Source organism: Cordyceps fumosorosea, assembly GCF_001636725.1.
Source record: "Cordyceps fumosorosea ARSEF 2679 chromosome Unknown scaffold_18, whole genome shotgun sequence".
NCBI classification, from domain to species: domain Eukaryota; kingdom Fungi; phylum Ascomycota; class Sordariomycetes; order Hypocreales; family Cordycipitaceae; genus Cordyceps; species Cordyceps fumosorosea.
The window spans coordinates 249,670-263,825 of record NW_017387318.1 but is presented as its reverse complement, the minus strand read 5'-3'; the positions used below and the strand labels follow the sequence as shown (position 1 = coordinate 263,825).

Genomic DNA, 14,156 nt, shown 5'->3' with positions numbered 1-14,156 from the left:
CTTTTTTTTTTTTTCAGCCCTTCTCATTGCAGTCGCGGGCATGGAACAGAACACACTCAAGCGACGAGGCGTAGGCCTCACCGGAAAGGATGCACGGTCTGCCGGCGGCTTCACTCTCTTCTGCCCTCTCACCAGCGACACCGCTCACCTGATTGCCATTGACGGCTCCGAGGCGCATACCTGGAAGCTCCCCGGCCGAGTCGGGCGGCACGCCCGCATCCTGCCCAACGGAAACCTCGCCGTCAACACGCTCCGGCCGCCCCCCGCGGACAAGACCACCGCCGACGGAGGCCCGTTCCCCTTCCCCTTCTTCAACAAGTACGGCGGCGGCGTCATGTCCGAGCTGGCCCCGGACGGCGAGGTCGTGCGCCAGTTCACGGATCCCCTGGCGCACCACGACCAGTACCACTACGGCGACGGCCGGATCCTGTACACCGCGCTGGAGGCGCTGTCGCCGGAGGAGTCGGCCAAGGTGGTCGGGGGCGTGCCCGGCAGCGAGGTTGACGGCATCACGTACGCGGACACCATCAAGGAGGTCGATCCGGGGGGGAACGTGACGTGGGAGTGGAAAGTCTCGGAGCGGCTGCCGCGCGCCGAGTACCCCCTGCAGGCGCACTACACGCGCGAGCACTATCCGCTCGTCAACTCGGTGCTGCCGCTGCGCGACGGCAACATCCTGGCGTCGCTGCGCTCCGTCTCCGCCGTCATCATCATCGAGCGGTCCACCGGCGATATCGCGTGGCGTGTTGGCTCCGAGATCCTCGCGCAGCAGCACAACGCGACGGAGCTCGACAACGGCAACATCCTCGTCTTCGACAACGGCGCGTTCCGCAGCGGCGAGTCCGTCATGTACTCGCGGGTGATTGAGATTGACCGCGCGAGTAGGGCGATCGTGTGGGAGTACCGCGACCGCTCGCAGATGCACAACTTCTTCACGCCGTTCATGGGCAGCGCGCAGCGGCTGGCGAACGGGAACACGCTGGTGTGCGAGAGCGCGTTCGGGCGCATGTTTGAGGTGACGAGGGAGGGGGAGGTTTGCTGGGAGTATGTCAACCCGCACTTTGCGCCGTACGCCGATGAGGTGACGGCGAGCATCTTCCCGGGAGAGTCGAATGCTGTCTTTAGAGCGTATCGATACTCGATCGAGGAGATCCCTTGGCTGGAGAAGAAGGAGCAATTAGAGTGATGGACGGGTCAAGTCACTAGGATTCATTTGACGAGCTAGAGGTGGTACTTCTTGCCAACTATCCCACCCGGCTAGTTTCTTAGAGTTCGATCCGGCTTCAACCCGGCCTGATTGTCATCTCGCCTCGGCCGGTCTCAATTTGCCCTCGGTTTGACACTACCGCGAGCATATAGTCTAATTTACTGGCAAAATTTCCTCATTTATTTTTGCGTCCTCGCAGCTGCTTGGCGTGTGGAACATACACAATATAAACAAGTAGCTTTCACACCACCGACCGGTACAGTGATGCACACATTATGACTCCATGTCACGCACCTGTACATGTATACTGGACAGTAAGGATACTTGGTCTCGTTGTATACTAATATTACTCAATTCTTTTGGTCGCTATAGCCGAGTGGCGGACCTAACGCCGTCGGCCGCCGTCTTCCAACATCAATGAACCGGCTGTACAGGTATGAATGTTGAGTTTTGTGGCTTTCATGACTATCTGTGGCTAAAAGTTTAACCCGATCCCTAAGAAGGGCTATAAATGTCACGGATTCCCAGAAAATGTGCCCGGAAAACGCACAGGAGTAAAAATCTTCACCATGGCTCAGTGGGGGGATCTACCGTACGAGATCCAGGAGCTGATTCTTGATCACCTCTTCCACCAAACCAGTCCAATAAGTAGCAACAAAGGAGGCCCAGTTGGCAGGCCTCTGAATAGAAGGACGCCGGCCTGTATCGGATACCTGACGACTTGCAAAACATGGCGGCGAATCCTTGAGCCGCGCATATACCGACACCTGTTCCTCACGTCGTCCTCCCTCTCAGTTTTGAAGCGACTCAGCCTCCAGCACCAAAATCTCGTCCAGTATGTCTGGCTAGCTATCGAGATGCAGGAACACGACTGCAGCGACTGTATCCGCCCGGATCCGAAGGACATTGGCAGCTATACAAGACGTCGAGTTGACCGGGCTGTGGCCGTTCATGCATTGTGTGAACTCTTCCACGTCATGAGTGCATGGAGAAGAAAAGGGTCTGCTGGTGTCGACGGCCTAACACTAGAGATCAGCGTCTTCTGCAAGAGCGACATGGACCATGCTTTCTGGAACCATCTACACTGCGACTCGTCCCCTTTCACCCCTCCTGGAGAGCTGGAAATCGACCGTCCTAGACACCACGACAGCATCCACGGCTGGCGAAATGGACAACTCACACGTCCCCATGGAGTGCTTTCAATCATTGACGTTGCGAGAGCTATGGAACGTGAAGTCGGCTGTCTTGAACTACTACGGCCAGTTCCAGCTGTCACTACGTTCGTCCTCAGGCGCCAAACACGGCGAGGCTTACCATTGAACACGCTCCAGGCCATCGTCGAGAAGCTACCCAACCTGACGTCGATGGTATATGAGCCTTGGAGGCCTTACAAGTCCTGGCCCGAGACTGGGCCCTATTCACACGATTCATGCAAGTCAGATCATACATGTTCTTGATGTGGCCACGCTAATACTGTAGGCAGTCTACCAGTCGGGAATTCTAAGCCTTCCGAGTACAGCCAAAAACCTTGTTCTTTTTGAGGACTTCAACGAGGATTACAGCCGGATTATTACGACCGATCCGGAGACAGCCGACTGGTCGTACCGCCCGGGACTGCATCGGACGCCGTCCCCATTAGTCGCCGATGTTTTAGTCTCACTGGTCCAGATCGAGAAGCTTGCCGCATCGTATCTGGTCGACGCGTACGACTTTTTCCTCTGCGCCGGCCATCGCACGTCGTTTTGGTGGAGGCTATCGTCCCTCTACCTGACCTCGCCACATCTGGTGCCGGAGACGGACCGTCGCTGCATCGACTTCATCCTAACGCTTGCAGGGTGCGTCGCGGAACGCATGCCCGTGCTGGACACGATGGTGATCTGGTACGGGGCGAAGGGGGTCGCGAGCGAGTTCCGCTACGAGGTGACGGCGAAGGGGAGACATGCTTCCGTGCGGTGGCGTGGGACGTTTGACCATCCGCTCGCGACGGACACGCTGAAGGCATGGCAAAGGGTCGCGCGGTTGCGCGGCGCGGAGTTGACGGAGAAGGAGAGCGTATTGCTGAAGGCGGGCGAGGTTTATTCACATGGTGCGGCGATCGCGGAGCTGGGGCTCGGAGGGCATGTAATCCATCCGGTATCGTTGGAGCAGATATGCGGTGAAACCAGTCGTTATTGGTTCAAGTAGAAGCGGGAGAAATCAGAGAAGCAGGATAAAATGTGAAGAACGATCAAGATAGAAACACATATTCGTGGAATGGGTGACTGCGCGGGCTACAGCATGTGGTTGGCCCTGTAATAAGGTACAAACAACTGGAAGCCTCTCAACCTGCCTAGGATAGAGCGGAGAAAATCTACTAGCGTCACGCTAATACCGCGCTAGTCAAGTAGCCACCCCCAACACCTCAAGATCCAGACAACCAGAGCGCCCGCGTGCCAAGTCGGTCCCGCTATTATGATACCTGGGTACATGCGTCACGCAGGCGGATGACAACATCGCCTCCGCCTAACTACCACCTGCACATACTAACTACGTCCTCGTACTCCGACTACCGACTTCGCCCATCTCCTCATCCTCTCCGCCGACCCTCAACAATCCATCCCAGCCTGATACCAACCCGAAATCAACCAGACATCCATCCCCCTTCTTCCTCTTATGGCCTCAAGTCTTGCACTCTATACATAGAGCCGTCTCGGCCTTGACCATACAACACCATGCCCTCAACCTGCCCCTCTGCCGGCACGGTGACGGCGGCCTGGCTCTGGTTCTTCCTGGCCGTCGCCCCGATCTCCGGCCACGCCCATCTCAACGCCCAGCCCGACGCCGCCGACATTCTCCTTCCTCCCGGGCCTATCCTGCCCGGCACCCACGAGGCTCCGCAACCCGCTGAGCACCTTTTCAGCCTCCGACACATCTTCCACCATGGCACCAACGTGCATCCGGCCCTGCACCGCAAGCGCGACGTCTCCCACGACGACACCAACGTCTTCCTCGCCGCCGAGGACGGCTTCGACCGACACACGCTGCCCAAGCTCAAGGGCCGTAGCCGCGTCGACACTATAGAGCGCCTCCGCGACCGCCGACCGTCCGTCGTCGACCCGCTCGTCACCCAGTCACGCCGGCAGGGCATCATGGCCGTCATGGACGCCTCGGCCTGGACCGTCGACCAGGTTCTGTCCCCGGATGTCACCGACAAGGAGACGGTCCTCACCCTGGCGTATATGACCGCCGACGCCTACGTCGAGGACGAGTCTCAGCCCGACTGGGAGGAGGTTGGGGAGCCGTACAACAAAACGCTCGACTTTGGCTGGCAGAGCGACGGCCTCCGCGGCCACATTTTTGCCGACGAGAACAACTCGACCGTCGTAATCGGCCTCAAGGGCACTACCGCCGCCGTGTTTGACGGTGACGGCACCACCTCCAACGATAAGACCAACGACAACCTATACTTTAGCTGCTGCTGTGCCCAGCAGGGCCAGTGGACCTGGCACCAGGTCTGCGATTGCGCCTCGGGCACTTACCAGTGCAACAACACCTGCGTCACCCAGGCGCTCTGGGAGGAGAACCGGTACTACACCGCCGTCAAGGAGCTGTATCACAACGTCACTGAAATCTACCCCGACGCCCAGGTCTGGCTCACCGGTCACTCCCTCGGCGGCGGCATGACGTCGCTGCTCGGCCTGACCTACGGCTTGCCCGCCGTCACCTTTGAGGCCGTTCCCGAGGCCCTCGCCGCCTCCCGCCTCGGCCTGCCCATGCCGCCGGGCCTGCACGCCAAGACGCCGCAGATGCGCGAGTACACGGGCACGTATCACTTTGGCCACACGGCCGACCCCGTCTACATCGGCAGCTGCAACGGCGCGACGGCATCGTGCTCGTTTGCGGGCTACGCGCTCGAGACGCAGTGCCACACGGGCTACGAGTGCGTCTACGATGTCGTCGCCGATAAGGGCTGGCGCGTCGGCATCGGCACGCACAAGATCCGAAACGTCATCAGCGACGTCCTGCTCAAGTACGACGACGTGCCCGAGTGCGCCAAGACGCCCGAGTGCCGCGACTGCGCCCAGTGGAAGATGTACGAGAGCAACGGCACCGAGACGACGACGACGCCGGTGACCTCGACGTCGACTCGCACCAGGACGCGGACGTCGACGTGCAAGACGCCCGGCTGGTGGGGATGCCTGGACGAGACGACGACCACGGACGGCCCGACGTCGCCGCCAACGACGACGACGACGACGACGACGACGTCGACGTGCAAGACGCCAGGATGGTTCGGCTGCAATGATAAGACGGCCACGACGGAACCGACAACTACGAGCTGCGAGTCCCCGGGTAGATTCTGGGGCTGCAACGATCCTACCGAGACGACGTCCATGGCAACGAGCACGTCGACAGTGACCATTACCCCTCCTCCTGTTACCTCTACGCCTACTCCCACGTCGACCGTGACGTCCACCTCTGCCGCCCCGACAAGTACGCCAGCGCCAGGCAAGGGCAAGTGTGTGCGTCGCAGCTGGCTGGGCATTTGCAAAGAGTGGGGGAATGACGAGCCGGCCAACAGTGACGAGGTGATTGAGCTGTAATCGTCGCGGCAGGCTTTACAATACATATACAGATACAACAGATGCGTGCGTGCTAGCATTTCGCCATGCTATACTAGACCATTTTGGGAACTTTTGAGCTGCTTTTTTTGTTTTAGGTTTGTTGGATAGACGAGACAGCGTGCGAGCATGACTGCAGATTGCGCTGATGGCGTTGGGATACTTGACATTTTGATTGGCATGACATAGCGCGCGTTTTACATGTATTGCTCTCACTCACATTACCCCTCTACATTTCGAGAGTGACCAGATAGAATGTCGTTCAATATACATTTACTCGATTCACGTAGCGTTCATGGACAGTGAGAGGTAAGCGAGAGCTTTCATCATCTAATGTGAAGGATATACTGAAAAGAAGAGAAGAAGAAATTCTAACCACGCCCACTCAGCACTCTAGACGCACTCGCCCAGCTTGGACTGGGTGCAGAAGAGGGGAGCGATGGTCTCGCCGACGATGCCGCGCGCCAGCATGCGCTCCCGCATCTCCGACAGCCGCGGGCGCGCCTCGAACACTGACCGCATCTTGCCCTCGGCATCCTTGCGGCCGGACCACCAGACCTCGCCGCCGGCCGCGGCGCGCGGCCACGCAATCTGGTCAAACGTGGAGCCGTCCACCGTCTCGGACCACAGCGCCACCTCGCCGCCGAGCACGCGCTCCGCCGCCTTGTCGTCGAGCCCCTCGAGCGGGTCGTAGTTGTACACGACGCGCCAGTTCTTGTACGGGTCGCACCAGGAGTCGAAGGTGGAGCTGGGCTTGATGGCCGCGTCGGCGACGTCGATCCAGGTGCCCCGGCCGCAGTCGAGGTAGTAGGCGGTGTAGGTGGTGTCGACGACGCGGTAGCCGGCGCGGGTGAGGTTGCGCACGCTCTCGCGGCCGAGCCACGCTTGCACGATGGTGTCGTTGGTCGGCAGCGGCGCGGCCCACTCGTCGACCATCTCCTCCCAGACGAGCGGGGTGAGTCCGTGGTCGCGGACGCGCTTGTGTACGCGGTCGAGGAAGGCGTGGAGGAGCGGCCGCAGGACCGCCTTGTCGTCGGTCTTGAGGGCCGGGTCGAGCAGCGAGTTGCTCGCCTTGTACTCGTCGCCGCCGGTGTGGAAGTAGGCGGCGTGCGGCGCCAGCCGCGGGAGCACGTCGTCGAAGAGCTTGTCCAGGAAGGCGTCGACGGCGGTGTCGTTGAGCTTGAGGGAGCCGCAGGGCGGCTCGGCGCAGTACTTGTTCCACGGCTGCGCGTTGAACGCGTTGGACAGGCCCGGGTAGGCGCGGTCGATGCCGACGTGGCCCGGCATGTCGATCTCGGTGATGACCTGGACGCCGCGCGCGGCCGCGTACTCGTGGATCTCCTGCACGTCGGCGGGGGAGTAGGTCAGGCCCTTGGCGTACCGGTGCTTCTCGGCGAGGAGCGGCAGCGCGGGGACCTCGAGGGGCCAGGACTGCGTGTCGGTGGCGTGCAGGTGCAGCACGTTCATCTTGTTCATGGCCAGCCCGTCGACGGCGCGCTTGACGTCGGCGACCGAGTACCAGTGGCGCGCCACGTCGACCAGCAGCGCGCGGTACTTCATCGACGGCGCGTCCTTGATGGTGACGGGCGCCATGTTGGTGTACACACCGGAGGAGGAGGACTGCTTGAAGAAGAGCTGGGTGAAGGTCTCGAGGCCGCGGAGGAGACCGACGGAGGTGGCGGCGGTGATGGAGGCGTGGCCGGCGAGGGTCAGGTTGAGGGCGTAGGACTCGTCCATGGTCTCAAAGGTCGGGCGGCGCGGATCCTTGCCGGTCTGGGTGAGCGCGAGGGTGCGCACGGTGCCGTTACCGGAGCCGGCGGGAGGCTCGAAGTCGGAGTTGGCGTCGTGGAGCATCCAGGGCACGAAGCCCTGCTTGAGGATGACGTCGAGGGTGCGCGAGACTGCATCGGAGATGCGTGCGGTGTTGACGGTGCCGTTGCCGGCGTCGGTGCCGTTGCCGGCGGGGACGCGCGGACGGCAGGCCTTCTTCCCGGCCGCATCGTCGGCACGCCTGGTGACGGCTTTGGCGGCACCGCCAGCGGCGGCACCGGCCAGCGGCGCGCCATTGAGCGTCACCTTGATGTCCGCGCTCATAAAAAGCACGCCGTTGCCGGTCGAGGACTCGCTCGGGATCGGCCAGATGGCGGCGGCGGGGCCGGCGGCGGCCAGGAGGAGGCCGGCCGCGACGGCGAGAGACTTGCTCAGCATTCTCGGTCTACGAGAGGGAAAAGATGTGAAAAAGGAGTGTTGGGAGTTGGACTACAGAGGGCAGATGTAAAGAAATGGGCAACTTGCTCATTGATTTATATAGAGTATTGGCAAGTCCGGTCTTGACTCATGACGATTTTGGTGCATTGACATTACGCCCTGCTTGACTCTCCCCCCACAGCGACTGGCGTCGATTTGGATCAAAGCACTTCCGAGGAAGATTAAGCCTTGATCACAGAGTCGCTGAAGTACATTTATTAGTGCCTGTATTCTGCTCATTCAACGTTCCCCTGGCGTATCCGTCGCCGACAATCGACAGATGGCCAGACTAGGGCTGGCTGGTTCTTGAACCGTGACGCCCCGTCTCGTTAGAAATAAGTTGGCAATGACGGCAGTGGATCCCAACTGCCGACGATGGACCGCAATTCCAAATTTGATACGGACAAGAAAAGGCGACTCCAGGCTTGGATCATGCGAATCGGCTGGGGCCTCGTCTCGAATCGGGCAGGTGGAGGGGGTCTTGCATATCAGTGAAGTCCTTGAATGTCGCTAGATTAAATGATGAATATTGAAAAAGAGGTCTATAAATTCAAGGTGGCTGATGAATTTAGCCGATGGTATTTTTCTAGTAATTATTCTCGAGGAGATGGTGTTTGTGAAGCTTTGGTCGCCAACGTCCACCAATCCAACCCCACAAACGATGAAGATGATCGACAATGGCTTTTCAAGTTTTGCAACAGGTTTTGTTTTGGAATGTTTTAATTGTCATCTCGATACAGCGCTGTTCGCTTGTCACTAGCCATTTGTTTAGTTGCATTAATCTCGGCATACCCTCTACCGTTGCGCGCAACTGCAAAACCTCAAAAGTCCTGCAGGAAACCCCGACTTGTGCCTCTTCCCCCCCGTAACATGAGATTACCCTACCTCCGCTAAGAGCCGAGCCCTGCGACACGCAGCTTCTCCTCCAGGAATGCCAACCAAAACTCAGCACCGCTCCTGTCAGGTCGTAGATGTTCCGCCGGCGTCCCGATGAGGTGGCGCTGAACCTCCAGCTCGCGCACCGCATAGTCCCTGGCCGCCTCGAGGTCGCCCGTTTTCAAGGCAAGGGCTGCGCGAGCGCGGTATCTAGAATATGTCAGCACGCGCCAGGCAAGCCGCCTACCGCGCCTTCGGCTTGGGAGTTGTAAGTGGCGCGTCTCGGCAAGCGTACCCGTTGCAGAGCTCAATCCCCTCCAGGCACCTGCTGCTGCAAGAGCATGACGTGCTCCCGGGCATATCCTAAAGCTTCCGCGGCATCGATGCCGAGAGTCCGCGCGACACCTGAATGCGAGAGGTATGCCGCCACCCGCTTGCGCACCATCAAGGCCCGCTCCCGGAGCACCTCGAGCGCGGGAAGTGTGCAGGCAAGGCATCCGCACGAAAACCCGTACGCCTGTAGCAACGCAGCGCGCTGGTTCGTGGTGAGGTTCCCGCTTTTGAGGTAGCAGGTGGTTATTTGCTCTCCGGCAGGGGTGTCATGGATCGCGTGCCCCGTGAACCGCCTGATGGTGTCGTTGTACGAGCCGTAGGGACTGGTAGGCCTGGGCAAGCTAATGATGGGCATCTCTTCTACAATCCTGGTTCCACGAGGTATGTCTCTCACGGCGAACAGACCTTTGCCCATGGCGCCAGCAGAACGAACTTCCACCAAGCCAGGATTTGGAGGAGAATCGCTGGGGAGGGACGCTGATGCACCTGCGGTAGTTGACTTCGACGGCTCTTACACGTAACTCGTACGTCGTGCTTTGACTCGCGACTAAAATGGCCCGATAAACGTTGAAGAAGAAAGATAGAGAACTTATTTTCCATGTATTACACGGAGTTATCTTGAGGATTCCTTTCACCGAAACCTTTGCCTAAACACGTTATAATCATATTTACTCACGGGGGCTGTGAATCAAAGCATGCATTCAGGCAGCCCTGCCGCTTCGCAAGCCTTGAACACTCCACAGCACGCATGTTACTGGAACTGAAGATTAAAGGATTGTCCGGAAATTTGTTTGCTACAAAGGAAGTCTTTTGAGCTTTGAGTCTCGTATGGGACTACTTGGCGTGGCGGCCGAAGATGCTTTGTCAGGTCAGCACACAGTAGCTGCTAACAGTAGCTGCTTCAGACTCACTTGTGAAAGGCTTGTCCAAAGAAGCCCGGCTTGACGTGCTGGTCGTGTATCATCTTTCGTCTTTCTGTGGCCTCGGCACTACGACGGTGCTGCGCCAATCCCGCCATGCCACGCGACTCACTCGAGTTCTAGGCTGGCAGTTAGCAAGAGTGCTCTAACGTGTCCGTGTGTACGACGACTTACGCTCATCTTGGTCTGCAAATCTGCGAGGTTCTCGGGCGTCTTTCCGTCGGAGCTCATGTTTCCTTTCTTTTTTGCTGGTGAGGGATGGTTACTGTATAGCGTGCGGGTTACAAGGGCTATACAAGGCGGAACATGGCTGTCTATAAACTAGAGCGGCACAGATCTACGCCACAGGAATGGCGAAATCCGCATCGAGAAAACATGAAAAGGCCCATGATCTGGGTGTCTCAGACCCACCTTGACCTGATCAAGAATCGCCAAAGTCAAACTGGTGATGAGCGCTTAGAGTCCACTAGCCGCCCATCGCCTGTTGCCATCAAGACGTCATGGATTTTGCGCATGAGCCTAGGTGAGTCACAACCCAAAAACAAAATTGGCTCGATTTGGATTAAAATATGCCGCTTTTTAACATCGACACTAGCATCCCGACGATATGCGGCATCCCCCGTAAATGGCCCATGACGCGCACCATTCGAGTGGCGACTGCCGGGCTGTGACTTAAAGCACCTGTAAGCGCCTCTTTCCATGCCACGGTGCTTGCCCGAACACGCTCTCTACAAAACTCAAAAACCACCAAAGAATTCCAACTTAATCCAACATGAACACTCTCCGGCAATATTACCGGCCACTAGCCCGCCACGCCACCCGCGCCCTCCCCGCCCAGCGGCGCCTCCTCGCCTCCGACGCACCTACCCTATACACCGCGACCGCCACCACGCAGGGCCCGCGCGGCGGGAACATCAACGGCAGCGAGGGCTTCCAGGCCGCGTACGTGATGCCGAAAGCTCTCGGGGGTCCCGGTGGCGAGCGCAAGACGAACCCGGAGGAGCTGCTGGCCGCGGGGTACAGCAACTGCTTCCAGGTGGCGATGAACCTGGCGGCGATCAGCTTGAAGAGGCGTCTGCCGGGGGGTTGTCAGGTGAAGGCGGCGGTGGAGCTGCTCGGGAGCATCAAGGAGATGGATATGGGGTTCAGGGTCGGGCTGGAGGTGCGCGCAAAGGGCATGGGGAAGGGGGAGCTGGAGGAGGTGGTGGAAAAGGCGAGGGAGATTTGCCCGTATTACAGGGCAATGCACGGGCAGGTCGAGACGAACATAAAGGTATTAAGCGATTAATGTTGTGAGAGAATTGAGGAATGACTAGAGCTGTATTGAGGCTGGACTGGGTCGGTATTGATATGAGGTGGGTGTGATAATCATGACTCGCAGCATAATGATGGTGGACGCTTGTCTGCTGAAGCTTTGTGCGCGTGGTCGATCGTGAATAAAGCAAGATCTCTGTTTGGGATTCAAAGGCTTTAGATACTAGCCAGATTCCTTTTGAACCATCTTTACAGCCACTAATTAACCAAGGCGCCTCAAGGAACGTTCCGTCTTGTCCGCCCGGAAGAGGCATGTACCGGGATGATGCAGCCCTACCAACGTCGTCAATGGATTTGGCTCAATATTCTAGAACAAACCTATTAGCTTAAGCGCGAAATTGATCCAATTTAGAGAACAAGTTGTATTCATGCAGAAACCGTTGTAACTAATTGTCAGAGGTGTCATGCGGCTCTTTACCACTACTCAGGACTAATCAATATTGGCCCACCGCCAAAGAGGTTCACGGTCCAATATAACAATATAACACCCTCGGATGCAGTTCGGTGAATGGCGGCAGATGCAGCTCGAAATAGGCAAGGAAATGAACGGTATTTATGCAGCGTCAGCTCTGCCCGGAAAGGGTAAGCACGACGTCCGGCATTTGCTGCCCAGATGGCGATGGCGCTTACGCCGATGTGAGGCGACGCAACCCTGCGTGGTCGTCGTTTATTCTCAGCTGCGACGGGGGTGGGCTAATTGAATGAGTATCCGAGTGTCGTTTTCCGTAGAAAAATACCAGCAATTGCTCTACTAGTGAACTAGAGAATATTTTGATATCTGTATTTAACCCAGGTGAAGAGCAGCGCACGCCTCCTCTCGATTGGCGGCTCGAGAACAGACCTAGCGGCGGGCATCCTTTTAGTCCATTCTCATGCCGCATATCCAAAAAATCATCCTTTACGAGCGCTGAATGGGCATGCGTGAAAAGATTGTGCCAAAATAGATAAACTTGCTTCGCTGCAAGTATTGGTTAGGTCTGTGAGGTCTTGAGGCTGGCGTCTCTGTGGCCCGTCTCCAAAACTTTTGCAGACAAAGAACTAGGTAAAGTGCGGACATTTGTATAAGTTAAGAACCTGCAATAAAACCAGACTGCAGTAAAGAGAGTCAACGCTAAACGTCGATGCGTTGGTTCTCAACCCCGTGCGAATGCCGATCCAAGCTTGCTGGTATGAAGCTCATCCAAACTCGTGCGAATCATCAGCCGCAGGTGCTGGCACAAAATTTTATATTCCCCATCCCTTTCATTTATGCATCTAATCCTGCATGTAAAACTCGATGAACTGTCTACGGCCTGCGTCGCCCTGGCATATAAGACGTCTGTAAGCCAATTCCACTTTCTAGGCAGAGACAGTCGCCTCATCTGCAGCAAACCAGCCCTGTCCCACACACGTCAAGCATCACTAGACCAGTTATACAAATAATAAGCGATTAGCACCACAGAAGTCCCCCGTCAACCCCGGAAAACGTGGGTGCCTCTGCCGCGTGGTGTCGCGAAACGGGTCCCGTAAGCAGTAAGTCGTCGGGCTGGACCGGTAGTCTCACCCTCGCCCATGCTTGCAGATGGCATCTTGCGTAGAAACAGCGTTCTATTCTTGCCCGTCAGACTAAAAAGGGCAGGATCTGACGCCCGTGCGTCGGATAATATTGTACGACCGTCGCGTGGGCCTCCATATATATAGGGCTCCCGTGGCCGGCTTCGAATGGAATCAAGCCCATCTTGCACACTTGCCGCCATCTTTCAACTCAACAACGGGCATCTTGTAACCGACCAATCTCGAACTTCACCACTACACAATGAAAAGCCTCCTCCTCTCCGCGTCCGCCCTGGCCCTCGCCGCCGCCACGCCCCTCGCAGAACACGCAAACACCTGCACCCAGGGGTCCAAGCCGCCCTACGGCGCCCTCACGCACAGCGCGTGCCCGTGCTGGAACTGGTACCAGATCCAGCGTGGCGAAAACGAGTGCGGCAAGGTCGCCGCCAAGTTCAACGTCAGCCGGGACGACATCATCCGCTGGAACCCGGACGTGAGCGCCACCGTCGACGGCGTCTTTTACGACTGCATCAACTTTTGGCCGCAGCAACAGGTTTGCGTCGGTACGTCCTGGCATGAGTGCTCGAGTGAGGAGAAACGAGGACTGACAATTTGGCTTCAGGCGTCACGCCGCCCAGCCCCCTCCCCACGCCGCCGTGCAACGAAGAGCCCCCGTACCCGGTCGGCGAGGGCACCGTCTGCGGCTGCAAGAAGTGGTATCAGATCCAGCGTGGTGATGATTGCGGCCCGGTGGCGTCCAAGTTCGGCATCTCGGCGGACCAGTTGATCAAGTGGAATCCGTGGCTGTCAGCGGATGTCCAAGGCACGCACTACCCTTGTATGAACATGTGGCCGACGGAAAATCTCTGCGTTGGTACGTTACATCTTCCCTTGGCATGGTTAAGAAAATGGGCTAACAGAATGTATCTAGCCGCCTAAATCCGCTTCATCTCCTCATGACACATTCATCTTTCTCATTAGCGATTTCACGAAGCCATCATTCATGTACATACACTCTGGCTGCTGGATAGAAACAGCCAATATACATTTCAAGAAAAGCATATTTGCTGCCGCAATATACGCGAGTCAAATAAATATACCGAGACACCATCTGACCTCTCATCT

At 57.7% G+C, this 14,156-nt stretch overlaps 8 protein-coding genes across 8 annotated transcripts; 5 read left to right on the top strand and 3 right to left on the bottom strand.

Annotated features, from left to right (window-relative positions):
• Positions 1–40: 40 nt before the first annotated feature.
• ISF_06762 (Arylsulfotransferase) lies at positions 41–1,186 on the top strand (the record flags this gene model as incomplete). Its single annotated transcript, XM_018850366.1, has 1 exon — positions 41–1,186. The coding sequence occupies one exon, from the start codon at positions 41–43 to the stop codon at positions 1,184–1,186; it is 1,146 nt and encodes a 381-aa protein (XP_018702406.1).
• A 1,083-nt stretch (positions 1,187–2,269) lies between these two features.
• ISF_06761 (hypothetical protein) lies at positions 2,270–3,391 on the top strand (the record flags this gene model as incomplete). Its single annotated transcript, XM_018850365.1, has 2 exons — positions 2,270–2,486; positions 2,691–3,391. 2 exons carry the CDS (start codon positions 2,270–2,272, stop codon positions 3,389–3,391), a joined length of 918 nt encoding a protein of 305 aa, XP_018702405.1.
• Positions 3,392–3,918: 527 nt separating this feature from the next.
• Positions 3,919–5,790, top strand: ISF_06760 (autophagy related lipase; the record flags this gene model as incomplete). Its single annotated transcript, XM_018850364.1, has 1 exon — positions 3,919–5,790. One exon carries the CDS (start codon positions 3,919–3,921, stop codon positions 5,788–5,790), a length of 1,872 nt encoding a protein of 623 aa, XP_018702404.1.
• A 411-nt stretch (positions 5,791–6,201) lies between these two features.
• Positions 6,202–8,016, bottom strand: ISF_06759 (exochitinase; the record flags this gene model as incomplete). The annotated part of the gene is made up of 1 exon (XM_018850363.1): positions 6,202–8,016. The coding sequence occupies one exon, from the start codon at positions 8,014–8,016 to the stop codon at positions 6,202–6,204; it is 1,815 nt and encodes a 604-aa protein (XP_018702403.1).
• Positions 8,017–8,945: 929 nt separating this feature from the next.
• ISF_06758 (TPR domain protein) lies at positions 8,946–9,679 on the bottom strand (the record flags this gene model as incomplete). Its single annotated transcript, XM_018850362.1, has 3 exons — positions 8,946–9,141; positions 9,179–9,189; positions 9,257–9,679. The coding sequence occupies 3 exons, from the start codon at positions 9,677–9,679 to the stop codon at positions 8,946–8,948; spliced, it is 630 nt and encodes a 209-aa protein (XP_018702402.1).
• A 419-nt stretch (positions 9,680–10,098) lies between these two features.
• On the bottom strand, positions 10,099–10,415 carry ISF_06757 (hypothetical protein; the record flags this gene model as incomplete). Its single annotated transcript, XM_018850361.1, has 3 exons — positions 10,099–10,123; positions 10,176–10,303; positions 10,359–10,415. The coding sequence occupies 3 exons, from the start codon at positions 10,413–10,415 to the stop codon at positions 10,099–10,101; spliced, it is 210 nt and encodes a 69-aa protein (XP_018702401.1).
• Positions 10,416–10,956: 541 nt separating this feature from the next.
• ISF_06756 (OsmC family protein) lies at positions 10,957–11,472 on the top strand (the record flags this gene model as incomplete). Its single annotated transcript, XM_018850360.1, has 1 exon — positions 10,957–11,472. One exon carries the CDS (start codon positions 10,957–10,959, stop codon positions 11,470–11,472), a length of 516 nt encoding a protein of 171 aa, XP_018702400.1.
• A 1,821-nt stretch (positions 11,473–13,293) lies between these two features.
• On the top strand, positions 13,294–13,970 carry ISF_06755 (Peptidoglycan-binding lysin domain protein; the record flags this gene model as incomplete). The annotated part of the gene is made up of 3 exons (XM_018850359.1): positions 13,294–13,594; positions 13,654–13,905; positions 13,963–13,970. 3 exons carry the CDS (start codon positions 13,294–13,296, stop codon positions 13,968–13,970), a joined length of 561 nt encoding a protein of 186 aa, XP_018702399.1.
• Between the last annotated feature and the right edge of the window lie 186 nt (positions 13,971–14,156).